The sequence below is a fragment of the Lonchura striata genome, chromosome Z (assembly GCF_046129695.1).
Source record: "Lonchura striata isolate bLonStr1 chromosome Z, bLonStr1.mat, whole genome shotgun sequence".
In the NCBI taxonomy this organism is placed as follows: Eukaryota; Metazoa; Chordata; class Aves; order Passeriformes; family Estrildidae; genus Lonchura; species Lonchura striata.
In genome coordinates this window covers 47558676-47585930 of record NC_134642.1, presented here as the reverse complement: position 1 = coordinate 47585930, position 27255 = coordinate 47558676, and the positions used below count along the sequence as shown (strand labels likewise).

At 38.9% G+C, this 27255-nt stretch overlaps 1 protein-coding gene across 2 annotated transcripts in view; it reads left to right on the top strand.

Annotated features, from left to right (window-relative positions):
* Window positions 1-27182, top strand: part of ACO1 (aconitase 1) — a 39863-nt gene extending 12681 nt beyond the window's left edge. The window contains exons 3-22 of one of the 2 annotated variants that reach the window (XM_021537139.2): window positions 1191-1359; window positions 4107-4244; window positions 5546-5615; window positions 5720-5903; window positions 10019-10158; window positions 11078-11249; window positions 11684-11784; window positions 12756-12872; window positions 14108-14267; window positions 17406-17541; window positions 17998-18082; window positions 18340-18496; window positions 19054-19178; window positions 19926-20030; window positions 20738-20880; window positions 22266-22413; window positions 22826-22948; window positions 23904-24089; window positions 24824-24961; window positions 27077-27182. In XM_021537139.2, coding sequence (XP_021392814.2) covers window positions 1191-1359; window positions 4107-4244; window positions 5546-5615; window positions 5720-5903; window positions 10019-10158; window positions 11078-11249; window positions 11684-11784; window positions 12756-12872; window positions 14108-14267; window positions 17406-17541; window positions 17998-18082; window positions 18340-18496; window positions 19054-19178; window positions 19926-20030; window positions 20738-20880; window positions 22266-22413; window positions 22826-22948; window positions 23904-24089; window positions 24824-24937 — 2573 coding nt within the window. In that variant the 3' untranslated portion in view covers window positions 24938-24961; window positions 27077-27182. Of the gene's footprint in view, window positions 1-1190; window positions 1360-4106; window positions 4245-5545; window positions 5616-5719; window positions 5904-10018; window positions 10159-11077; window positions 11250-11683; window positions 11785-12755; window positions 12873-14107; window positions 14268-17405; window positions 17542-17997; window positions 18083-18339; window positions 18497-19053; window positions 19179-19925; window positions 20031-20737; window positions 20881-22265; window positions 22414-22825; window positions 22949-23903; window positions 24090-24823; window positions 25494-27076 lie in introns of those variants that run through there. The other variant, XM_021537138.2, reaches the window with a different exon arrangement.
* Window positions 27183-27255: the final 73 nt, after the last annotated feature.

The window sequence follows — 27255 nt, the reverse complement described above, 5'->3', positions numbered from 1 at the left end:
GGGAAACAAGTGATTAAGGAGAATTCAAGGGAACAAGAGGAGGAACATTTTCTCTAAATGTCAGCAACACATGCCTATTACAGGCTCCGATATGCGAGCAGTCAATTAATGTCAGTCTTGGTCAGTGAAAAGCAGAGAGGAGTCTTAAAGAATAGACAAGTATATATATATACAGTGCTACCAATTGATCCATTCCAGGATTCCAAGAGTGATAGCCTCTAGATTCTTTAAAGGAAAAAGGATGCGATTCTCACTAACCAGCATAAAAAGGGAATAGCTTAGCAGGGAAGGGCAGGAGAGAAGATTCTAAAAACCCCAAAACAACAACAGTACAATAACCCCCAAAACAAACAAAATCCCCCAAAACAAAGCCCTCAAAAACAACCAACCCAAATTGTTCTGAATTACTGTGTCCTGAATTATAAATGGAGGTTTTTTTTTTTTACAATAGCACTAATGAGGTCTCTCTGAGATTAAGTGACTTTTAGATCTTGAGGCCAGTCCTGTGTAGAAAGTTGGAGCAAACTTCTCAAAATGTGAATATTCTGAGAGGCAATCAAACAACTATTACTAAAGTGGACCACAGTAGTAAGGACTGAGACATGTTTGGGTTTTTTCTTCATACCCATTCCTTATAGTAGAGCTGTCAGGACAACTCCAGTAGTATTTTGTGTCATCTTCTTTAAATATTTCTGATTTGAAGTAAAAGAAGATTGATGGATGCACAGTCTGACTTTTGTTCAGTTTCATCTTCCATCTCTTGAGACAAAGAGACTGCATAAACCATCAAAGTTGTACTTTCCAACATGGCAAGTAGAAAACTATGCTTTTCCTGGTACATTTATATGTCTGTATTCAGTGACAAGAGTGAGAACAAACTGATGAAGAAAAAGGTGAGCACAGCGTATTTTCAGGTTTGCTGTGCTATGGAGGACAGAAAAGTCCTTCAGTGAAGATGTCTACTGTGTCACAGGAACTGAGATAATAAACCTGCTGAAAGCATTGAGTGGAACAGGTCAGTTAGTACTGACCTCCTGGCAAAGCTGGAGGTGGGAAAAGGGGTTTGGATAATTGGAATAAAGCCTTGTGAGAATATGGGGACTTGTCTGCCTAGGCGTGGAACTTTGTGCTTGTTGACATATGCCCTAAGGTAAAAACTGAGTTTGTTTCTTGCATCTAACCCGTTGCAGCTTGCCTGCCATTTTCTATTCGAATCCTCTTGGAAGCAGCAATCCGTAACTGTGATGAGTTCCTAGTGAAGAAAGGAGATGTTGAGAATATTCTTAACTGGAAAGTGATGCAACATGAGAATGTTGAAGTGCCATTTAAGCCTGCAAGAGTTATTCTGCAGGACTTCACGTGAGTCTGATATTCTCCAAAGCAAGGAAGAGGGTATTTTGAGAGTGCAACAATGCTCAGCTTGGGGTGGAGGGGTGAGCTGAGGGGAAGAACAGCAGTGAGGTATTTGGAAAGCCCTTTCTCAACTTTCCTGGCTGTCATGCTACAGACAGCTCTTGGAGAGGCAAACACTCAGAGAAAGAGCAAAAACTTTTCTGAGATAGAGAAGTAAGTATGTTCAGAAAACTTCAAAACGGGAAGAAAATGGGATTGATAAATTGCACCCAATTGAGGAAGATTGGTGTTTAGAAATTATTCTTGGAAGGAATGGTAATATCTGTTCTCTCTCTCCCTCCCTCTCTCTCCCTCCTTCTCTCTCCCTCCTTCTCTCTCCCTCCCTCTCTCTCCCTCCCTCTCTCTCCCTCCTTCTCTCTCCCTCCTTCTCTCTCCCTCCTTCTCTCTCCCTCCTTCTCTCTCCCTCCTTCTCTCTCCCTCCTTCTCTCTCCCTCCTTCTCTCTCCCTCCTTCTCTCTCCCTCCTTCTCTCTCCCTCCTTCTCTCTCCCTCCTTCTCTCTCCCTCCTTCTCTCTCCCTCCTTCTCTCTCCCTCCTTCTCTCTCCCTCCTTCTCTCTCCCTCCTTCTCTCTCCCTCCTTCTCTCTCCCTCCTTCTCTCCCTCCTTCTCTCCCTCCTTCTCTCCCTCCTTCTCTCCCTCCTTCTCTCCCTCCTTCTCTCCCTCCTTCTCTCCCTCCTTCTCTCCCTCCTTCCCTCCCTCCTTCCCTCCCTCCTTCCCTCCCTCCTTCCCTCCCTCCTTCCCTCCCTCCTTCCCTCCCTCCTTCCCTCCCTCCTTCCCTCCCTCCTTCCCTCCCTCCTTCCCTCCCTCCTTCCCTCCCTCCTTCCCTCCCCCTCCCTCCCTCTCCCTCCCTCTCCCTCCCTCTCCCTCCCTCTCCCTCCCTCTCCCTCCCTCTCCCTCCGTCTCCCTCTGTCTCTCTCTCTCTCTTTGTCTCTTCTCTTTTGGTTGTTTTTTTTGTTTGTTTTTGCTCCCCAGGGGCTCTTGCTTTCAATTTTCTAGCTATTTCAGTTCTCATTTATAACCCACATAATTTCTTCCTCTTCTAAATCGGTGTTACTATAAATATATTTTAAAGACTTCTCTGCTGTTTAAAAAATGAGCATCTTATTTTTCCCAGAAAAGCAAACTGAGATTCCTACCTAATGGACTCTAAACAATGGGCCTTGTTATTGCAGTGAGTCCTCAGGTGTGTCAGTAATACTCATATAATTGTCCCTCTTCAATGTGCAAAGTCATTTTCCAGGTGGAACAATAACATCTAATTGTTCTAATACAGTATTTGACTTGCAAGTCTACTCACTGCTCTTTGTATCTTTGTCCTCTGTCTTTCCACAGTAATCCCAGTGCAACTATGCTGCCAGTTGATATTCTTCCTCAGTGATAGTGTCTTAGCTGTCATAACCTCTGTTATGAGGTTTTTGAAGTGCTAGAGACCTAGTACAGCTCAGCTTAGACATTAGAAAAAATGGGCAAAACTTCAAATGAAAGAAGTGCTGATTCCCTACTTATTTTTCACCCATTCGCTGTTGTTAATGTTTTGAAAAACTGGAGCAGAGAGGAAGCTGAACTTTCAAGCAAATATTGTTCATTCTCTTACTGCTCTTCTTTCTTGCCCCCTACTCCTGCTGAGTTCTAAAAATGTGCCTATAAGTCTGCAGAGCAGCTCATTCCTGGAAAATTTAGCTCTTGGACAGGGCTCTGAAGACCTTTTTGAAAAAGGCAGCTTTGGCAACTTTCCAAAAGCTATGCAACAATTATATTTGGGTTGTCCTGGTTTAGAATTATCTAACATCCTAGTTAGGATTATTCTGTATTTATCTTGAGTTGTTTTAAGATGGTAGAAGGATATTGTGTCTGTTCCATATTAATTGTACAACATTCATAAGTTGGCAAAATAATTCTTCTGCTGTTTTCCTCCTACCCCTCTCCCTCAAATTCCCAGATAGCATAACACAGAATTTCCTATTTTTCTTATAAGAAGCTTATCCTGGGATGTCAAACTGCTGAACAATATCAATTAATTGTGTCTAGGTCAGATAATGTGGATCCTTCTTCCTGTTTATTTTTTTGGTAATTATTTAGGATTTTCAAGGTAAACTTCAGTAGGAACTAAAAGGCCTTTTACTGTTGTTGCATGGTTTCTGATATTTTAAAAAATTGTAATAGCTTCTTTATGGTCAGAGTTAAAAGTATAAACCCTTACTGCTTTGGGATACTCTTACAGAAATACAGTTTTTTCAGTAGGTTGTTCATTTATGCCAGATCCTTATGAGCACATCAGAGAACTCCTTTTGTTTTAGCAGCAAGCAAAATCAGAAAAGTAAGTATGTAAGAGGGTTTTCCAAGCTGGTGGAAGATATTATGGTAGAACATACCTCAGCAGAAAATTGGGAATGTGTGTGCAGAGAAGCATCAGAAGCTGTGTTAAAAGAAATACCAAAAGGTGTATGATCTCTTAGCTAAGTCAAGTGTTCAAATGCCAGAAGTTCTGGTTGCTACTCATTATTTGGTTGCATTGAAAATGGAGGAGTGCAATTTGCTTTGCATGTGACAGTAGCTGTCCATTCTGTATCTCAGGATTGGGTTTTTTTTTTGTTTGTTTGGGGGTTTTTTTGTTTGTTTTTTTTTTTGTTTGTTTGTTTTTTTTTGTTTCCTCTTTTCCAAATTGTTTCACCATGTCCATTTTGTTTTTGTTGTAGTGGGGTGCCTGCTGTGGTTGACTTTGCCGCAATGCGTGATGCTGTGAAGAAACTTGGTGGGGACCCTGAAAAAATAAATCCTATCTGTCCTGCTGATCTCGTGATAGATCACTCCATCCAGGTTGATTTTAACAGGCAGTAAGAATAAAAAAAATCACTCTTTACTTCTTACTGGTAGTAAGTGAACTGAATCCAGTTACTGGTCATCAAGGTAGTTCTACTGGTGATACTGTTAGCATTTGTACTACAACATTCCAGGAACTATGAAATTTTAAAATTAGACTGTTGTATCAGCTGTGGTGAGTTGGGGCTAGAATTTTCTGTGGTGCATTTCTCAACAGCAAAAACCTGTAGTAAACTGTTGATAGAAATAGACTTATTCCAGGCCTTTGTTTAATTGTACTTCTCTTTAATAATGCTGCATTGTTATTAATCGCTCAGAAATGGCATTTTTTCCCGCATGCACTTTTTTGACCCTATAAGGGTTTTTAGAAAGAACGAATGAGGATATTTCATTTCTTCCTCATTTCTCTAAGAATAGAGGTGATCTACTCTAGCCTCAGTTCTGAGGAACTGCTTTCTGCTTCAGTGCCTCCAAGCAGAAAAGCATGAGACACTGCTTACTATGGCCCCTATGAGTTCTGGAAAGAAGTATAAGGCTGTTCAGTCTTCAGCGTGCTGAGGACAAAGATACAAAGACTCACTAGGATTCACTTAGATGTACAGTGAAATAAATGACCTCTGTATACAGGTCCTTCTACCCTCCAAGGTACATAAATATGGGCCTACTGAACTAATCTTCTAGACAGATCCTGCAATCACATATTTTATGGTGGTTTCCTTCCATCTTCCTGAAGTTTTTTGGTATGCAGTTACTAATCATTGTTTTTTGTCACAGCCTTATTTTATCTCTATTAGTTCACATATGCAAGAAAACAGATTTTTCTCTCACATAGAGAACATTGCCCAGATTTATGCTTCAGTTCTTTCAAACTCTGCGTACCTAAGCTAGGCAGCTGATTGAAGAATTTGTTAACACTGCTTTGAAATACAGAGGCTTCAGACAGCACTGTCATAGTGACAACCTTTTTAAATGAAGTTGCAGGACAGTTGTGTTCCAGTTTCCTTTACTGCCTTGCTCATTTCTTCTGATTTAGGTGTTGGAAAAGTCACATTTTGCTAACATGCAGTGTTGCTTTTCTCAGGCTACAACATTTAGGCCTGCCAAATGCAGATTAGTATTCACATTTGAAGCAGAGTTTCAGATATTATCTCTTAAGATTTCTTAAATAATTTCCATTGGTTGTCTGTAGTGATATTAAAATGGTGCAATACATCAGCATGCACATTAGCTAATAAATCTTTTCTTTCAACCTTTGACCAGATATAAAATTCACGTGATAATTTTGGTTCTGACAGCTGATTATTTTCACTTGCAGGTCAGACAGCTTGCAAAAAAATCAGGATCTGGAATTTGAAAGGAACAAAGAAAGATTTGAATTCTTAAAGGTACTGACAAAAATAATCTTACTTGCATGGAGAAAAGTGCAGTGAATGAAAGTTCTTCCAGTGCTCATGTTGAACATTTTTTACTCTATTTCCTTTTGTTTCAGTGGGGTTCTCAAGCTTTTAAAAACTTGAGGATTATTCCACCGGGGTCTGGGATCATCCACCAAGTGAACCTGGAGTACTTGGCAAGAGTGGTGATGGATCAGGATGGCTACTACTATCCAGACAGTGTGGTTGGCACTGACTCACACACCACTATGATAGATGGCTTGGGAGTGCTTGGCTGGGGTATGTACAGCAATGTATCATGAGCAGTCTTTTGTCTCAGGGAGCTAGCTGTGTTTTGGGCTCTGGTGATTTGATCCTGGTTGGCAGATCACCCCCACCCAATCACTTCCTCCCGCCTTCTGTTTGCACAATGGTGGAAGAGAACTGTTAGTCCAAATGCAAGATTGAACTGATGGGTAGAGACAAAGTTTAAGTGAAGAGGAGTGAGTGTCAGGAAAGGAAGCGAAAGAAGTGATGCAAAGACAGTAACCAGCTCCAATCAGCACACCAAAGCCCAGCCAGTCCCTGGGCAGTGGCTACTTTGGAAAGCCCACCTTCGCGACTGGTGATGAGCCTGATGTTTTATAGCATGGAATATCTCATTGTTGAGCTCTCCTCAGCTGTCCTGGCTGTGCCTCTCATGGTGTTTTTCCCACCCCAGCTTACTTCCTGAGGGGCTGGGTAAGAAACAAAAAGCATTATGCTGTGTAAGGACTGCTTAGCAATAGCTTAAACTTTGGTGTAGTTGGTGTGGTTTGGTCACAAGTCTAAAACATAGCTTTGTATGGGCTGCTGTGAAGAAAAGTGATCTCTGTGCCAGCTAGACACAGTTACATAGCCTAATCCCAAATGCAAGTGTATGGTTTGACATTGGCACAATGCTAGTGCCTTTATGAAAATGTAACTTTTCTATTGAATGCTGTGAAGTGGAATTGAGAACAGAGTAAAGTAGGCCTAAACTTAATAACAGGGAAAAAAACTTTATTAAGCTACTATTATAAAAGGGAAGAAAAGAAAGGAAAAAGGGAGGAAAAAAACCACACAAAGATTAAAATGAAAATTTTGCAAAGCATTCCTCCTCCCACCACCCAACTCTAACAAACTACAGTGAGACACAATCTGGACTCTAATCAGGTTTCCACCCCCTAAACAATTAATATTCAGTCTATCGAGGGAACAGTGTTTCTCTTGTGCCACAGACCCCCCAAGAAAACACAGCCCTGCATCTTGTGTTTTTATGTCACACATGGCACCGCCTAGAGAAAAGTTTGCTACGGTGACCTTCTCTTTTTTATGCACAGTGTTCTCACTACCAATGCACGGATGGTAAGACTGCTTTTAGGATTTTTCTTTTCAAGGATGCCCTGCCAAGAGGGGAGAAAACAACAGTTTTTTTTATTGTTTGGGACCACAGTCCCCCCCATTTTTCCCATTTCCCCTGGGGCTGAGGGTCTAAGAACAGAGATTTTCTTTTTTTTTTTTCTTTTCTTTGAGAACAAGGGGCACTACTACAAACCCCTTAACTTTTTTTCTGTTTACTCTACTTCTGTCTTTTTCCAGCTGAAGCAGGTCTCTTGACTCACTGGCATCTTCCCAAAATACAGTCTCTCTTGGAGGAGAAGATTGGTTCAGTTTGTGGCTAACACAGAAAAGTCCAGCTAAAAGCTACTCCTTGTCCCCCTCCTATTTAAAATTTCTCCTAACACCTCAAAGTCTAAAGTGTCCCTCTTCCTCTCTTTCAAACTGAAGAGGGGAAGGAAAAATTTATAAAGCTTTCATTTCTCAAAGAAAGGTTAAAAGTCTGAACTCCCAGAAATAGCTCAATGCCCAGACTCCAGCTCCCACGCGACTGGGCACCTTGCAGCGCCCCCCGCTCTTCTTTCTCCACGGTAAAATTACTGATAAACAGCCGCTGTCTCTTTTCTCTCTCCCTCTCAAGAGAAAAACTCTGGAAGGGGAGACAAGAACATCCCAGATTTCTCCACCCTTCCATCTGCAGGGGCCAGCCCAGTTCCAGTCCCTCCACCCTTTGGCCCACCTCAGTCAGGCCATGGGCCTTCCCCTCCCCACCAGCCACGGCCGGGCAGGGGAGAGGCTGCACTGCGCGCTGAGCGGAACCAAAGAGAGCGAGTTCCCCTGGGAATTCTGCTTTTAACCCCTCTGTGTTCTCAGAGGTGTGTCCACCTTCAATTGGTCAATATCCAAATTGACCTCTTCCTTCCAGAAAAATTCTTTTTCCGTGTCAAACCACGACAGCAAGTAACCTGATAAGGTCTCTTACAGTTATATAAGACTTTGTAACTAAGCTCCCCTTTCTGATAACTGCCTCAGATGATTTCTGTTACACTTGTTATTGGCTTTGTTTGGGTTTTTTAATATATCCTTTTTTTATCCTGCATTTAAATCACAAGGAAGTGGATAAGGAAAATATTAAATTAAAAAAGAGAATTGAAGTATCACTGACCATCCAATTTTTCTTGTGTCACTTGACTAAAAGTGTTGGATTATCTAAAAAGCACTGCAAAAACAAATCTATTAGGTGGAAGGTGCTGAAAATTAAATCTGAGTGACTTAAATATGGTAGGAAAGGACATTATGCAAAACTGTGATGTTCTAATACCAGTACTCTGCACAATATTTGTTACAGGAGTAGATATAAATAATTTATTTTTCCTTCTAGTGGTGAACCAAAGTGCTTGAATTATCTAATAAATAAGTAACTATGGAGTTGGAAGTATTTGTAGTCATCCCAAACAGTAGCAAAGCCTTCATCTGAGCCTTTATTTTCCTGTGATATTGTGATTGGAGCACTATTGAAACAGCTGTTGCACAAATATGGGATACTCAGTGTTTTTAAAGAGTTTTTGTTAATTGTTCATGAATGTGTTTGTGAAGTTCCGAGCACCACATATGGTAGGATTTCTGATTTTAATAACATTGTACTGCAGCAGTATTGATTGAGTGAGACTTTCTGAATCAAGGGTGAAAGAGTTCCTGGCTCAGAATACAAAGGTACACAAGTTCACTGTATCTAAAACATGACATCTTTGGGATTAGACACATCTCTTATTCTGTATTTGGTTGCTGCATATGCATGGAGCCCTCATTTAAATGAAGCTGTAACACTAAAAGCTGCTTTGAAAAGTGTGATTCTTAGCCTCAGTTTTTCTTCAGAATATGAAAAGTATGGCTAGAGACAGTCTATATCGCATGTGCTCAAAATGCACACTCTTGGATCCAAGAGGTTTTTTTTCTAGAGGCTGGTGATGTTGAATTTGGTTCATGACTGTAAGTGATAGTCAGTTATTTCAACTTACTTGAGTGTTTAAAAATTATTCAACACCCAGTGAAAGAAATCACATGATTGGATCTGTTACAGCATTATCTTTTAAATTATAGAGGTATATAACTTTTAATAAAAGAAATTAGAAATTAATTTTTCAGAACCTTTCTTAGATTAAGTGGGAAGAAGAATTTGGAATAGTGATTTAGCATTCATAAGCAGCTATCTCAGGCAGCTTTTTCTAGCTTAGTATTCATTCAGCTAAAGAAAAGGTAGGAGATTTCAGAGAAAAATATAAATATTTGAGGGACTTTCTATAGGCAGAAAGTTATAAAACTGCTTAATTGCTTGGCTCTAAATGCTAAGTTGCTAGATAATAAACATGGCTTTGTTAGATTGCATATGACTATGACATCTTGATATGTTACCTTAATAAATTAGTTATTTGCTAATTATTTAGTAAATAACTATTTACTATATTTACTTAATATTAAGTTGTAGCTGGAATTCTGATAGTGAAGGTGTGCATAACAATGGTTCCCACCTACACATTCCCAAACCCTGTTGGAACATAGTGGACATAAGCGAAGACATTTCTGTCTTTTATGTTAGCATTCTTTAGTAACACTATTTTCTTTCAAAATAATTTTTAATTTTTTTTTTGGTGACCAACAATCATGATCTGCATATGTTTCCCTTACAGCACATGTTCAGTGCCATGTCAGTGGTTCTTGGTTTGTTGCATTACATGTTTAAGATACTAAATAAAACTTTTACATCTGTTATTGTAAAAGCCAAGCATCCTTAGAGTAAGTTGCTTAGATTCACCTAATATCCCATCTAGTGGCTTAGGAACAAGGATGAAAATACGAAACAAAATGAAATTAAAAAGCCCAACCTTGCAGGAATGGCAGCAAGATGAGGAATGCCTCTTAGCAGAAGACTCAGACTGCTTTCTCTACCCTTTCATACCTTAAATAGAGTACTTATCAGGCAATTGACTTCACAAGTTTGTCTCTGACATGTTAGTATCTTTCTGAATAGTCACATTGTGTCCTCCTGTTGTGTGCAGGTGTGGGTGGCATTGAAGCAGAAGCAGTGATGTTGGGACAGCCAATCAGCATGGTGCTTCCTGAGGTGGTTGGTTATAAGCTGGTAGGAAACCCTCAGCCACTGGTAACATCCACTGACATTGTACTCACCATTACCAAGGTAAATTACCAAGACCTGATATTTTTCCATTACTGCTGAGAGATAAACACATTCTGTAGGACAGAGCCACTGTACAGAATGTTTAAGAACCCTATGTATGCTTCCAGGTAGTAATTTTTAATTTTTAAAAAGCTTTATCCCTGTCTGTGGATTCTTTGTAGGCAAATCTGTTTCCCATAAGCCACACAAAATATATGTTGGGATATTTTGGAATTCAGTAATGTTTTGGAGCAACAGTGCTTTTTCCTCTACCTCAAAAAAACACTGATAACTTGTTTTTTGAGGTCACTATTTAAAATAAGGCAATATAAAATCTGGAAACCAGACAGTAAGCATTGCAGTCTTATTTCTTCCATGTGCAGGTGTTTGACTCTTGTAATATATTTATAATACATTTACTCACTCCGTACATTGTCACTGAATTAAGAGTGTTACTGGGTCAGCATCAGTGTTTTTGGAAGTCAGAAGTCTGATAGAGGAGTTCATAATGGAATGCTGTCTACAGAGAGACCTTCAAATGGGGAAAGCCAACATTTTTTCATCATTTAATTCAAATGTTATGGGTGTTCAGTTTGATTCATGTGCAGTTGTTTCTCCCTGTTTTTCCATCTTCCTGGGTTTACTGTGTGAAGACTCCCCACACAATTCTCTTCCTCTATGTTGAGAATAATGCACTTGTAAGACAGTCTTAGTTTAAATGAAGGGAAGGACTAGTTTTAGAAGAAATATGGTCCTGTGTTGTTCCTTATTATTGAAACGTTACTTCTCTCTGTCCTCATCTTCATGATTTAGTTTAGCAAAAGCTTCCTGGTTTCAAATGGCTGTAGAAATCTTCACAAGAGATTTCTCTGAGTCATAACAGACATGTTCATGTCATTTGACACATAACAATGACACAGGCACTGTATTTTTATAACAGCATCTTCGCCAAGTTGGAGTCGTGGGTAAATTTGTGGAGTTTTTTGGTCCTGGTGTTGCCCAGCTGTCAATTGCTGACAGAGCCACCATTGCCAATATGTGTCCAGAGTATGGAGCAACAGCTGCATATTTTCCAGTGGATGATATTAGCATTGGGTACCTGATACAAACTGGTAAGTATAAGAAGAGACCACAATTTAAGGGGTAATTGAAAGGATGCCAGGTCTATATGACATTAGTAGTGGAACTGAATGAAGCCTTCTGAGCTTCAGTTCATTTTTTTATTGGTATTTACTTATTAAGACTAGTTTTTGCACTTAGGATGGATATTTAGGAAGAGGTGAGTGTTGGACTTTTGGCAGCCTGCAAAAAATCTGAACCTAGGTTGTCCAGGTGACAGAAATAGGAAACTAAAATTTTGTTTCACAAAAGCCACTAAGTCTGCTCAATTGGTTTGTTTTTAGTGGATCTCTAATATTAGTCTTTAAAGGGTCTTGTAGTGCTATTGACAGCATGCCTGTTATGCACTTTTTTTTTTGTTCTGTCAGATGGTGGTTCCTCCATTTCACTTGCATTTTGGTTTTGCTGTATCTGGCTTTCTTTTTAGGCCGTGACAAAGAGAAGGTTATGTGCACAAAAAGGTATCTTGAGGCTGTGGGAATGCTAAGAGATTTCAAGAACTCTTCTCAGGATCCAGACTTCACACAGGTTAGAAACTACTCTGTTTTCTGGCTCCTTACTTTGTGCCCTGTCCTATTTTATTGTGATGATTGTCTGTTTTTCACAGAAACTATGAAATAGTCAAGGAATTCCTTGTCCTTTGCTTTGGTCTGCACAGCTGTCTTATTTTAAGGCTCAATGGATTGAGTCAGCTGGCTCTTCAGGTGTGAAAACTTGGATGTAGGTATAGACTGGCTCTAAATTGACCTCTAGCTGGTGCAGATTCTTTAGTTTGTTCGATGGAGCTTTGAGAAGTCCTTCCAGACTGAAGGATACGCTGAAGTGTAGCTGTGGAAGTAATGTGGATGTTGTGTGTTTAAGTCCTTTTTGCAGTTTTTTTTTCAGTTCAGCCAGTTTACTGTGTGAATCAGGACCCTTAGAAGCCCTGTGTGGGTAACCAATGAGCACACAAATAATTTTCTGTGCAAGATCTTCCTCTGTGTCTAGGAAACTCAAGAATATTCCTGGTTTTCTCTACTGTAAACTTTTATCTTGTAAATTGTATTTGGGTCTGCATGATTATTCAAAAATCTTTGTAGATTTGGAAGGATGTAGCACATTATGAAAACAAAATTGGAAAATGGGTGAGGAATATATGAATAATAGCAGAACAATAGTCTGCTTTATTTTGTATCAGTACCGGTATTTCTTCATGTAATTTTTTGACCTGCTTCTAGCATGTAAAAGACAGATTAAAAAATTAATCTATAATGCTTAGATGCTTTAGTGACATTCAGTTTTTTGATAACTTGAGTACTTTTGATAGTCATATCTGTGAGCTGGCAGCATCTAAAATTAGAAATGTTCCTTTTCTTCTGATTTTCCCATTCTCGTGTGTCTTCAATAATTTCTGCAGACATAGCATTGATTCAACAGCAGATGTAAGCATACTTGTGGCTTACCTGGCTTGAGCTTCTCAGGTAGTGCCCAACCACTCTCTGTTTATCTTACTTGAACAGGTTGTTGAGTTGGATCTCCATACTGTTGTGCCTTGCTGCAGTGGACCAAAGAGACCTCAGGACAAAGTAGCTGTGTCAGATATGAAGAAGGACTTTGAGACTTGTCTTGGAGCCAAGGTAGGGACTGGGAACATTTGGGCAAACAAACTAATTCATACTTCTAAAAGCTGTCTGATGTTCAGGAACTACATTCTGGGATTGTATGTTGTTTGTTTGCCTACTGAAAAATAAATAAGGATATTTGACTGCAGTTTCAAAGGTGACAGAAGCAATAGGTAGTTTAAAATTGTGATATTGCTTCTCTTGCATGAAAGTGTTCATGTCCTATTGAAGTAGCATGTCTTTCTGATCTTAGGCCTAACATGGTTTTGACATAGACTAGAGATTTCTGAACTCTGCCATGATGGGGGGGTTGTTAATAGAGGGGACAAAATACCTACTGCACTGAGTTCTGAGATAACTACCCAGCTCTTCAGCTCTCCAAGCATTCCAAGTAGCTTATGCCCTGAATCCACAATGTAATTTTGCACTATTGAATCTGTTCAGCAGAGCAGAACTGTATGTGACTCTGTGACTCGTTAATGCTAGTGGTAAAGACAGAAAACAATGACTACATTCTGTATCATCAAGTGGTCATGGTCATTGAAAGAGGAGCTAGATTTATAGTTGAATGAATATTCCTGGATACTTAAGTTTTCTAAATCAGTTTGAATACCTGATACAGTAACCATCCTTGTTAAAGGCATTACAGAACTCCAGTGATGTAAAAGAAACCTAAACTACAGCAGTTCCCACTAATATTTGGTTTGTTACATTTTCCAACTCCTTTAGGTGATCTTATGCTTTCAGATCTCTAAATGTAATTTTTCATGGCATAAACAGTGCCTGCTTACTCTTTGTGTTTTTTCAACTTCCAGACCTTTGCCTCTCAAATCAGCTCCTCGTATACATTCAAGCTGTTTGATAACCCCGGCTTAAAAATCTTGCATGTTTTGCTAAAATCTCAGGACTAGATTATGTGCTAAGACTGTGTGTGATCAGGAATCTGTAACATCTAGGAATAAGAAGCATCTGAGAAATCCAAAGAAGGATATATTCATGCAGAAAGAAAATACAAATATGTTTTGCTGCAAAGACTGCCTGTTTTACCAGTAAACAGAGGAGAAACTTCAGAAAAAAAAAATTGTCCATCATTTTGGTTGTCAAGAGATGCAAGCCTTCACTATCAGACCTAAATCAAGCATGGATGTGACTAACAGATGCTTCTCATTAGTGAAAAAACAGCCCATACTAATGTTCAGTCAAAATGTTTGTTAACCACTCCTTTTGATTCTTACTTTCTCCTTCTACAGCAAGGATTCAAGGGATTCCAAATTGCACCAGACCGACACAACAGCATAGTCAAATTTAATTTTGAGGGCTGTGACTTCGAGCTTGCTCATGGCTCCGTAGTGATTGCTGCCATTACAAGCTGTACAAACACCAGTAATCCCTCAGTTATGTTGGGTGCAGGTAAGCTGATTTGCTTAATGTGCAGTAGTTTCTCTATGGCTCTGAATGTGTGTCCTAAAGACAACAACACTGATGTAATTCAAGGTGTACAGTGCTGGTTTTGTCATTTGGGGTGTTAAAGCTGAGCTTAGTTTTTAAAGCTAGCAAAGGACTTGTGGAAGTGGTAGCTAGAAATACAAGTTGATAAAAATGTATTCTTCCTGCACTGTCTTTTCTATAAGGCAAGCTGGACCTTAATTAAGCAACGCTTTTGGCACTTCTCCAAATGCACAGAAGCTGATACATAGAGATAAGAAGAGGCTGTTGAAAGCCAGAGCCAGAAGCGGGACAGTGAAGAATGGTCTTTTGGGGCAAGTCTGAAGGTGCTCTGATCTGTCAGCAGAGTGAAAAACACACATTTAGCTAGACGTTGTCCTCTAAAGTTGTTACAAGAGTCCGGGGGCCGGGTAGGTGTGAGTAGAGGAAGCAAATTGTATTCTCACGGATTGCCAGCTTTCAGAGCCTTTTCATTTATATCTTAACTGTGTCCAAAAGGAAGCCAGAGATGAGCTTGGTATGCACCACTACAGAACAGTTAGTCTCACTTGGCTGTATAAAATTTCAGGTCAGGCGATTGTTCATTTTTAATATGACTAGTCCAGGCAGAAAATTTCCTAATGTGTGCTTCTAGCAACAAAGTAGGAATGAAAAATGTCAGCTCAAAGGGTTCAGTCTATACTGGACAAGTTTGGCCCAGTTTCCCAGGTGCTTGGCTACATGTTTGCATATTTCTTTCTCTCCTCTGCAAATATATACATAGATGGTATCTGTCACTGTATGATCATTGCTGCATAGAGGCTTCCTAGTCTGTCAGACTGTTCATGTAATGCAGACAGTAAATGTAACTTTATTCCTTCAAAGGTCAGAAGGGATATGCACTGGGCAGTGCAAAGGCCCTTCACCAGAGCAAATTACTTCCTGGTTAAAGTAATATAATTTCTGTTTGTTCCTGTGTGGTGCTGGGAAGCTTTTGGGCTGTCAGCAGTCTCTGTCAACAGTCACTTTGTGTTTGGCTTTTTGATGTGATATTTATCACTTGTTTTTCGACTAGTATCTATCTTTACATATCAGCACCTCACCCCCTCCCAGGCCAAAGGTCTTTTAAACTCTAGCAACCGGTTCAAAGTCCATCATAAACTAAGATGTGGGGCAAAGAAGAAGCAGAGGAGAGACCTGCTCGTTTTATTACCACTTTGAGAGGAATTGAATTGAGTTCAGAATTGTGTTCCAATCCACTTGCCTTTAACAGGACAGCTGGAACAGCATACCTTTTTCCTTTTCCATTCTGCATTATCACAGAAATACATCTGTATTTCTTTTGGATCAAGAAGTAGGTTTTCTCCAGGCAAACACATTTGTTTTGTCTGTTCCCTTAGTTCTAGGTAGATGTATCTGTCAGTTATGCCTGTTGAAGATAGTTTCCTCTAGTTTTGGCTCCCAAGCTAATGACATGCGTTTTTAACCTTCTCTAAAGCAGTAGGGATACTGAATGCACTTTGAGTGTGTTCGCTACTATGTAATGTACAGCACCCTCAAGAATGTAGTCCTAAGGATTTTGGTGTATGTGGTCAGATTTAGTGGCTACTCTCATCTTTGTTGCCTTTCTGTACAGCAGCATTTATGTTTTGACCTTGACAAGGAAGGAAAAAGTAATTTTGTCAGTCTCTGAAAACTGTTGGTAAACAGCAGTGTTGAGAACCTCTGAGATACCCACAAGAAACACAATAGTTTGGATTTCAGGATGAGGTTTCAAATGAAAGTAAATGAACATACAGTTTATTTTTTATTTATTTTACTTTTTTACAGTTCCCAATTAAATAACCAAGCTAAAAAAATCCAGGATATGAGCAGTTGTTTCAAACTACTGCTATATATCCTGTGCACTATGCAGGGCTGTGTGTCTGTGGGGATAGTGGATATGTGCTGTAGGAATTTTGACAGCCTAATCTGACTTTAAAAAGGTGTTGGATTCGGATTGTTTAGAGGAACTGAAATTCTGGCATTTCCTTGCCAACTTTGAGAGTTTGACTATGCTATCTTTACAGAACTAAGCAGCAAGACAGAGGCCAACACTTTCAAACAGGTTGTCAAATTCTCAGTTCCTAGGATGACCATTTGTTCATGGTCTCATTCGCAGAAGTATCCAAGAGCTCCAGTTTCTGCAGATGCCTCTATTACTAAAGACCTTCAGCAACTTCAGGAATAGGACCACTTCTTTAAATTAATGTGTGTAAGCCATTACAACACTTAAAAGTGTCATTGTCCAGGTCAGGTCTTATCAGAGGTGCCAGACAGCTGGCAAAGACAAAACTGTTTCCTGACATCTTCCTGTTGGAGATCATGTTGGATCAAACCACAGCTTATGTCTATTTTCTTACCTAAATTAATGTCATCTGTGAGGGAGATAATGCAACATGGGAATGTGAAGTTTTGCATAGTTTGCCTATCTGTTTTTATGTTCATCGAGGAAGAGAACTGGAGAGGACTTGTTCTCCGAACATGCATCTTGGTATGGACAATTCATTTCAAAGGATAGAATTCAGGATAAATGTGTGTCTAGTAAAACATTCTACTGAAATATCTCTATGCATATTACAAATCCAGGAGTGGTAGAAACAGCACTTGTGCAACAAGCTGTGAATTGTGAGCTGGCTTGTTTGTGGCAAGGACCAGCATTGGTATTCTCATAGCCTTCTGCTCTTGAGGGCAGCAAGTCCTATGCTGGCAATTTTTCTTCTCTGTGTTACTACACCAGGGTAAGTGGGAGCTTAACAGGTATTCATTGCCTTTTTTGTGAGACATTATTTGTCTTACATATAGTGCTCTGAATTTTGAATATCTGTTTTCTGCCCCAGTGAGTGCATCTTATTGAATGCAACTTTGATCAATTTTCTAGTGGAACATAAAATTGCAGGTTGGATGTACAGTTCAACAGAGCACTAGCTGGCTGTCACAGAATTAGTGCTGTTGGCTTGCTGTACCATTTCCTTGTTGATGCCTTTCCTGTTCCCAGTATTTAATAGTATTTCTCTTAACATGCTTATCCACCAGACTGTCTCACTTCCAGGAAAATCTGCAAATATCCTCCGTATTTTTCAGGATTGCTTGCAAAGAAAGCTGTGGAAGCTGGTTTGACAGTGAAGCCGTACATTAAAACTAGCCTGTCCCCAGGAAGTGGGGTTGTCACTTACTATCTGAGGGAGAGTGGAGTTATGCGTTACCTTTCTCAACTAGGGTAGGAGTGCTTTTCTTACTGTTGTCCTATGGCTGCTTAACTAAAAGCTTTGTCAACAAGTGATGCAATAGAACAGATATTTCTCTGTACAGCTGAAAAGATATTGCAGATACCTTATGGTATGATCCTGCATGAGTGAACACATTGCTGTTGTGCTGGCTGATTTTTATACCAATAATGAAGGCCTGCTGTAACTTCTTGAAGACACATTCTTAAGCAGGAGAATGGGTTATTTTCAAGACTAATTGTTTTGAAACAGTGTAAATGATACTACATCGTTGTTCCTCTTGCTAGGTAACAACACATTTCCCATTCTGAATGCATGGACAGTTACTGCAGTGGTAAAAATAGAGCATTTTAAAAATGCTGTTCTCAGCAGCATTTCATTTATTAAAACAGTATTTCTCCTGAAAGTAACAATTTTTTTGTTCACTATTATTTTTATACTTTGTATAGATTTGATGTGGTGGGTTATGGCTGTATGACATGTATTGGGAATAGTGGACCCCTACCAGAGTCTGTTGTGGAAGCCATTACACAGGTATGCAGTTTTTCCTGTGCAGCTCATTTATGTAAACTGTTCTCTGCAGTGTGCTGTTCTGACCTGCATGTTGACTCTTCAGCTCTGTACAAAGTAAATTCAGTCTATATTCTTTTCTGTGGGAAGTGTTTTGGGATTGTTCAGGAGACAGTTCTGTGACTGGTCATCATTGCAGTGCAACGAGGCTCTGCAGACTTGCTGTGTTCGTGGATTCTGCAAGCACCTGACCTATCTTTGTCTCAAACTCCATCTTACAGGGAGACCTTGTGGCAGTGGGTGTGTTGTCTGGCAATAGGAATTTTGAAGGGCGTGTCCATCCCAACACCCGTGCTAACTACCTGGCCTCCCCGCCGCTGGTGATAGCCTATGCAATTGCAGGGACCATCCGGATTGACTTTGAGAAAGAGCCTTTAGGTAAGACAGTGTTGGGATGCTTCTTTTCACAGGTTATGAACTAAACTGTTTGGAATTAAGCACTTCAGAAACATTTGTCCTAGGGAAGTACTTTAAAGTACTAAGAACCTCTGGGAAACAAACTATGAAATTGTTAAGAGTCAGAGCAATGAGATGATGGAGAAAGAATAATGCTCACATTTGGCTTCCCTCTGATTCTACTGGGACATATTTTTGGTTATATCTGGGTGAAATAATGAAATAATGATGTATCTGGGTCTTTCAAGGCCAACCTGAGTTAGTAGATTTTCAGAGATGTTCAAGGACCTTCAAATATTCTTTCCAGCATAAATGATTCTATAAATTATTCTGGAAGGCCATTGGAAGTCACAAAAGAAGGGTTTTGTACAGGTATTATCAAGTTTGTGACTCAGTTTTCTGTCAGACCGTTGCAAGTGAAATACAGCGTGTCTCATGAGTGTTACAAGGAACACATAGCCAGAGAACACAGTGGTAAAGTCTTTTTTCTTCTTAGTGAAAAAATTATGCAACAAAATTGACAATACCATTTTATACAGGAATAAATTCTTCAGGGAAGAGGATTTTCCTGAAAGATATCTGGCCAACAAGAGATGAGATTCAGGCTGTTGAGCGTCAATTTGTTATTCCTGGGATGTTCAAGGAGGTCTACGAAAAAATAGAGGTGAATGAATCCTCTTGGCAGTAGTTTGATTGATGTACTATGCTATTATGAAGATAATGAAATTAACCTTTTTCATGTCTAGGTTTTGCTTTTGTTCTGACAGATATTCAGATGAGCTTGGGTTTTTTTTTTTTTCTGGATAATTAATTCATTCTTTCAGACAGTCATGTTTGGAAAATTGCTCTGTATGATATTTTTAATGTAACACGTAGATAATGTGTTTTGAACAACCATCTCCAGCTGATACTAGAAGTTGGAATATTCCAGCTTCACAGATGTTTGATTTTTTTTCAGCTGACAGAAAATTCATGTGCATTAACTAATAGGATTGATATCAGAAAAAAAAACTTGTACTTGGTAATGTCTTCTTGCAAATCCTTCTGGAATGTTGAAACAAAATATACTTGAAGTTTTTATGTTAGGGAAGTTTCTTAAGATTACTTAAAAATATAGTAGACAATTATAAAGTGTTACCTGTGTACATAATACAGGTTATTCTCAAAAAACAGGATGAATGTCTCTTCTTTTGTAATGAAATCAGGTTTTTCTTAAATTTTTTAATAGATAGAATAATTTAAAAAAGACCCCAAAAAGTAATGTAGATAGTTACATGCATTTTCCAAAGTGCTCTAAGAAATACATAAGGCTTTTGCTAAAGTCCAATTTGTAATTTTTTCTGGATTCTGAAGTAATTATGTTGCTTCTGAAAACTTAGAAATCAATGAAATGTTTTTGTATGTTTTTCAGACAGTAAACAAAGCTTGGAATGCCTTAGATGCTCCTTCAGATAAGCTGTATACTTGGAATCCCAAATCTACTTATATCAAATCTCCTCCTTTCTTTGATGGTCTGGTATGTACACACTTGCTGAATCAGACCAAAGTGTGCAGTGATCTTGACTCATATTAAAGGAGAAGGAAAGCCACTTCAAGGGGCCTGAGAGGGTTAATGAAAGTCTATAGAGGCCTTGATTTTTAAATGTTACACTTGGTTCTTAAGTGTTCTTAAACTAATGCAATTATATGTTAGAATTGTACTATTGTGTTCATTTTAATACAAAGGTGTGAGTGAATCTCAAAATTTCCTTTCACTTCAGGGCTCTTGAAAAGTCCTCTTATCCTTTTAAGTTGAAATACTTCTAAATGGTAACAAAGCAAGTGAAGAAAAACAACAGGAAATTAAATGCACTGATTTGCCTGCTTGCATGTTGCAACAAATAATTCAGTTTTCAAATTGCTAATTCAGTGTCATTTAAAAGTAAATTGAGACTTTAATGCATGCACATGTCTCGGAATTCTTGATTTTTACTCATGTATCACAGGAAGCCTTGGCTGGTTTTTATTGGCTGTTCAATTTTCTTCATGCATGAACTTGCTGGCAGACAGTCAGTGCATCATATTTGTTCAAGAGCATAAAGATTTTTAATAGTGTTGGATTTTTTCTTTCTCCTAACCTGTATAAAAAGAGAGACTTTATTTAGCAATTTGCACTTTTTTGAGAAAGATAAAGGAATTACTTTTCATACATTAATTGCTTTGTTTGTATTTATGATGGCTTAGACTTTGGCTCTTCAGACTCCGAAAACTATAGAAGATGCTTACGTCCTGTTGAGTTTCGGGGATTCTGTGACAACTGACCACATATCTCCAGCTGGTAACATAGCAAGAAATAGTCCGGCAGCCCGTTACTTGACCAGCAGAGGGTAAGCACTACTTAATTGTTTTTGTCATACATTGGGAAAAGAAAACAAACCACAACTGTTATGCCATTATGCACACGTACCTTCTGTCTGTTCACATACAGTTGTATACCTTGACAGCAGCCTAGACAACATATAAAATAAGAAACAAATGCATTTCTTTTTCTGCTACTTCAGCAGCTCTCACTGAGTGTAAGAAGTAGAATAAAGCATATACATCTGTTATCCCTGTAGAGTTAAAGACATTATGGAAATAGGGGAAGAAGATGACTTACTGCAAAAACTGGCTTGTACCTTTATTCATAAATAAGGGAATCAAGATTTGTCTCCCTGTCAAAGCAAAATGACCATTTTTGTTAGTGCCAAAAATGAGTTTTATATTAATTTCTTCTAGCACGTGCAACTATTTCACATTTCTAGACTCTTAGTTGCTACAGAACATCCAGAAGTTTAGGTTTCAGTGCAGCAGTAATTACTGGCAAATCTATTGTGATTGGAGTCTTGTAAAATGTTCATCTTTTTCTATGGCCAGTCTGTCAGTTTAGTACTTGGGGTTCAGCCTAAGGCAAGACTAGGACATACCAAGTTGACCTATTCAGACTTCACAGGTAATACATTGCTTTTATTTGCTGATTTTACTTCTTACACCTTCAGTGGTGTTTTGTGCAACAGCACGGACATAAAAAGTCCTAATTCACTAGACCTAATAATTTTGGAATGAGAATGGATTAAAACAGCGTGATATACTGAAAATAACTGCTCTGGACTCTGACCCCCTGCTATTAGTTACCTGGAAATCTGAATAGTCCTATATACATTACAAAACAGATACTGTATGTCATAGCTGCGATTTGGATGTAGCCCAGTGCAAACAGTTTAATTTTCTGTAACATTCTAGAGTAATTTTTGTTTGCTGGTTAGACTGGAGTGTCCCCTCATTCTTGTATTTCTGTTTACAAGTGAAATTTTTCTTCTGTAGTTCTAACTTGCAGCAGAGAGTCTTGCTGCCTTTTAGATTTTTAGCACAGTGCTCTGCTGTTGTTCTAGATGCTATAGTAGTATAAACAATGAGAATCTTCAGGCATCAGCTATTAAGAAAAAAATTGTGTTGCATCTGCTGACTTAATGTGAATTATATCCTTGCATCACTGTTGGATACTATTTCTAGGGCAAGAGTTGAGAAGATTATGGAAGCTGCTTTTTCTGACCAAACTGTAGGTATTTGTAAATCACTTTTCCTTCAAAACATCTCAAAGGAGAAGTATTGGCTAACTGGATGCTACTGCAGGGTGGGAGATACATGCATACCTACCTCTATTACTCTTTTTTTAGAACAGAGAGCTTTTATTCTGAAACCAACAGTTTGCTTTCTTCTTTTCCCTTAATAGCTTAACTCCTCGAGAGTTCAATTCTTACGGCTCCCGCAGAGGGAATGATGCTGTCATGGCCAGAGGGACATTTGCAAACATTCGCTTGGTCAACAAGTTTATTGATAAACAAGGACCTCAGACAATCCATTTCCCTTCTGGGGAAATTGTAAGTACACGTGCTTCTCTAAACTGTGGCTCACTGCCAACTGAGTGGATTAGTGCTGGCTTTCCTTCTTACCAGCTTAGGTAATTTACTTCAGTACGTTTTAAGTAAAGCAAATTGAGGGGGCATGAGCTGACTCAGGGAAGCAGTCACATGTACCTATGCAATGTGGTGATTTCAGGCGTATCAGTGGAGAGTGTAACTACTGTAGAAGCACCAGTGGAAGGTGCAGATTTGCGTTGGGAGCGAGATTAGGCTAGAAGCCGCAAAGTGCTGTACAGTCAATATCCTTGAGTGCTACTTGGTGAAGTTATGGGCTTCCATAGTTTATGTGGGGCACTTTTTTTCCTCCTTTCCTTGGAACTGTGATTCCACTTGCAAAAAGTTTACAAAGCATTTGGTATTTTTATTCCAGCTGGACGTGTTTGATGCTGCAGAAAGATACAAGCAGGCTGGTCATCCTCTGATTGTGCTGGCTGGGAAGGAATATGGTGCAGGAAGTTCCAGAGACTGGGCTGCTAAAGGACCATTCCTCTTGGTGAGTGGCTACAGTAAACTAGGAGGACAGCATTAACAGTGCATTTCTTTGTAAGTAAGACTAGCTTATGACCAAATCCCGGGTAGCTCATTCTCACTTTTGGTCGCAAGAGATATTTTGAAATCTCAGCTGCTTCCAAGAGACACAGTAGAGTTGCAAAAGCTATTTAATATTAATAGATCTTGTTCCAACTGGAAAGCTCACTGATCTTCATCTAGAAGTCCACAGGGCCACACAAGAAAGGCTGGTTGTTTCTTTGCTTCCACTTTCAGTAACCCCATAAACCATAGGTCTGCTTTCAGCAGCATCCTTAAGCTCACTTAGCAAAGAAAATAGAAAGTGTACACTAGAAAGTGTAAGAGAAGACTATCAGTGAAAATTAAATTTAACATGACTTCTCCATGGGAGCCAAATACAAATCCACATACAGTGAAATAGCTGTCTCTTTCTTTCTCTGTCCAGTGTTACACTGTTAACAGCAAGAACTCTGAAGCTTTCTTGCATTACTAGAAAAATGTGCAAGAGAGTTGGTGTTTAAATTCATGTAGGTTTTTGCAGGATTGTTTTTCTGTCAATGAGGTTTTGTGTTAAATGTATTAACATGTAAAATTTTCAAAATTAATTAAACTGCACACTGGTGCTTATAGGAGGGCAACACTGAACTAGGAAGAGTATTGGAAATTACTAGTGGTGTTCTGCATAAGACATGTTAAAGTAAATGCAGGATTCCTAAGAAAATGTGTTACTTTTTTGAGTCAGGCTTCTTTTAAAGAGGTGTGAAAGTTAATGTACAATCAAATCACCCTGGACTGTCAGTCAGCTGTCAGACAGACCTGCTGACTCTACCAGTAGCCAGTAAATGAAATGGAGGGGACCACAAACAAATTTTCTTCTTGTGAGTACAGAAAGACTGTTTTGAACTATGAAATAACTTGACCTGTTTTGCATTTCTTAGGGTGTCAAGGCTGTGCTTGCTGAAAGCTATGAGAGAATTCATCGAAGCAACCTAGTAGGAATGGGAGTGATTCCTCTACAGTATTTACCTGGAGAGGATGCAGGAACTTTAGGACTCACTGGACGGGAGCGTTACACGATTATCATTCCTGAAAAACTTAAACCACAGATGAATGTCCAGATTAAGGTATCAGACAGCCAAGAACTGAATTTTCTGAATCCCTGTGATTTTACTCAAAATTAATTCTCTTCAAAATGTATGCCGTGTCATATGGCAGAAAGATTCGCTTAAAATAGGGAGAAGAATTGAGATTATGAGGGAGATTAAAACAGTTATTCTAATAGGGGTTAAACTGAAGGAGGGTAAAATTAGGTTAGATACAAGGAATAATTTGAGATGAGGCACTGGAACTACTGCCCAGGGAAGCTATGGATTCCTTCTCCCTGGAAGGGTTCAAGCTCAGGTTGGATAAGGCTTTGAGCAACCTTCTCTAGTGGAATGCTCCCTGCCCATGGCAGTGGGGGTTCAAACTAAGTGATCCTTAATATCCCTTCCAGCCCAAACCATTCTGTGATTTACTATGATGGGATATAGAAGCAGGATGGTCAAACTGTTTTAATTAACACAAAGCCATCCTGTATTTTGGACCAGTGACTCAAAGTCCACTATTAATTTCTCAGTTATAAATGAAGCAGCAAATGCAAAGAGACTCCATACTGTGTTTGCTAGGGTTTGTTTTAAACCACATTCCTCTCAAGCAGCTTCTTGTAGTCTAGTGTGGATAGAAGTACTGATGCCTTTAGCTTTCTATCACAATTTTTTAAGATAGCAAAACTATCCTAGTAGTCTTTATTTTACTATTATGTCAAATAATATGTGCAAGGTTCTGCTGCTTGAATGACTTTCTTTGATCCTAACAGCTGGACACTGGGAGAAGCTTTAATGCCATCATGAGATTTGACACTGATGTGGAGCTCACTTACTTCCACAACGGCGGCATTCTGAACTACATGATCCGGAAAATGGCATCCTAATCAAAAACAATTAAGCAAAAACAGGTACAAACCTGTTTCTCCTGAGCACAATGAAACTATAGTAATCATGAATTTCAAAGTGTGAACCATAAAGTGAACAATTTTTTTCTGTGGATTGTATTAGAAGGCTTGTTTACAGTGCTGAATTTTTCTGTGTATCAGGAAACTAGAACACCCATATAAAGTAAACGGCATTTATTAATTGTTTTGTATGGCAGTTGGCTTGACTTACCTTAGAATACAGTGCAAAAGTCATTAAAATACTGCTGGCATCTGTAGAACCATTGCAGATCACGTGCTGATCACTTGGTTTCATGCTCATATCAGTGATCTAGAAATTAACTGACAGTATAAAAACATTTTTATTCCTTCCTGATTACCTGGCACTGACTTGCTTTCTTACTCAGTTAAACAGAATCTGAATCTAATATTGAAATAATTTAGCTGTTTATTAATTTTAAAAAATGTGAACTCTGTTTAAAATCTAAGCCTTTGTGGAAAGGTGGACTTATTGGGGATATTTCTAATAGATAAAATTAAATTTATTTTTAAAAAGTTTGTTGGTTCTGTCGTTTTATCCTTGGTGTTGTGATGCAGAGCAAGACTTTGGCTTACACTTTTCTCATTGTCCCTGTATGAACAGAATCATATGAGTCTTGACTTTCCTAGTTTCTTTGACAAGTTTGTATGAGCTAGAATAAATACAAATACTGTCAGATCCTGGCAGTCTTCTGTAATTTAACAGAATACGGACATAATACAATTCCATCTGTTTTGTGCCCTCAAGAAGACAATCTCCACACTTTAAAGATCCTCATCAGCAATTTCTACGTCAGTTAGCAACCAGTAATAACATTCATGCACTCAGTGCAGTCAGTGACTGCCCAATCAAAATTGCCATGTGAATCTATTTGCAAGGATAGCAAACTACTTTTACTCAGAGATAAACAATTTTCACTCTTAACTGTATTTACGGCAACCACCACAACAATTAACATAATGGAGAAATTACTTCAAAGTAATTTCCTAATGCGTTTTTAGTGCAGTCAGGTCTGGCTGTTTCTGGATAAAAAACAAGTATTAAAATAGTTATAAAAGAAGAGACTTCAGGAGGGCACTAAGACTGTACTGTACCTGAAACAGGCTATTGCTTGATTGTGACACAACTCCTCTAGTAAATCCATCAGAATCCTACCATGATGTTGCAAGGTCTGAAGTGTTTCTCATGAGAATCTGAGAGTCAGGACTGTTTAGTCCAGTGATGGGAATGCTCAGGGATATCTCTGCTGTTTGTGTACTAATATCTGAATGGAGGGCACAAAAGAATATGCAGCCAGGCTATTTTCAGTGGTGCTAAATAACAGAGCAAGAAGCAGTGGGCACAAACAGTGTGAAACACAGGATGTTCCCTGTGAACAACAGGAAGCACTTCTTCACTCTGAGGGACCAAGCACTAATGGGAGGAGATTGCCAGGAGAGGCTGTGGTATCTACATCCTTGGAGATTGTCAGATTCTGTCTGGACATTTGGACATTGTCCTGGGCAATCCCTTGGTTCATAAGATGACCTTTAGCTGTTCTATGATTCTGTGAACAGAGTAGTTAATATGGTAGCAATCTTAGTAAGAAATATGCAATTTCAGCTTCAAGATTTTTTTAAAAAAAACTAGATATTCTCAAAGGCCAAATAGAGTGCTGGTGTTCTTCCCCACTCCCCCATCTTCACTGAGCGAGTGTACTGAAGGCTTCTTGTATCAAGCTGAATTCTTATTAATGTGTTATCCCATCAACCTTTATTACTCCTTTAGACTGAACTGCAAAGTTATTTTAGTCTGAAATCCTTGTGTTCAAACAATAGGAAAATACCAAAATCTTTCAAGTTCAACTTCCCAGTAGTTATTACTATAAACTGTAATTTTGGCCTGATTTGATTTTTTTTTTTTTAATGCAAAGAGTTCCAAAGCAGATGGTCCTTTCACAGACAGATTTGATACTTAAAAACTGTAATTTTTCCATGTACTTTTAACCTGACAATGCTAAATTAGCCTTTTTCAAAAGTAGTTTGTTCCTAGTATTTTTGGAGGGGAGGCATTATCTAAACATAAATAATCTTAATTAATTGTTCTGTGTTTCCTTTTAGGTAAAAACTAAGTACAGAGGAAGTTACTGTAGAACTGAGATTCAGCCTTCCTGTACAGTGCATACAGCTTTCACATTAAAACCTGTGGATTGAGGTGGAACAAGAAGCAGTGCTTACAAAGTTCTTTTGCTTTTAATGTCACACAACACTTTACAAGAACACCACAAGCTTCACTGAGT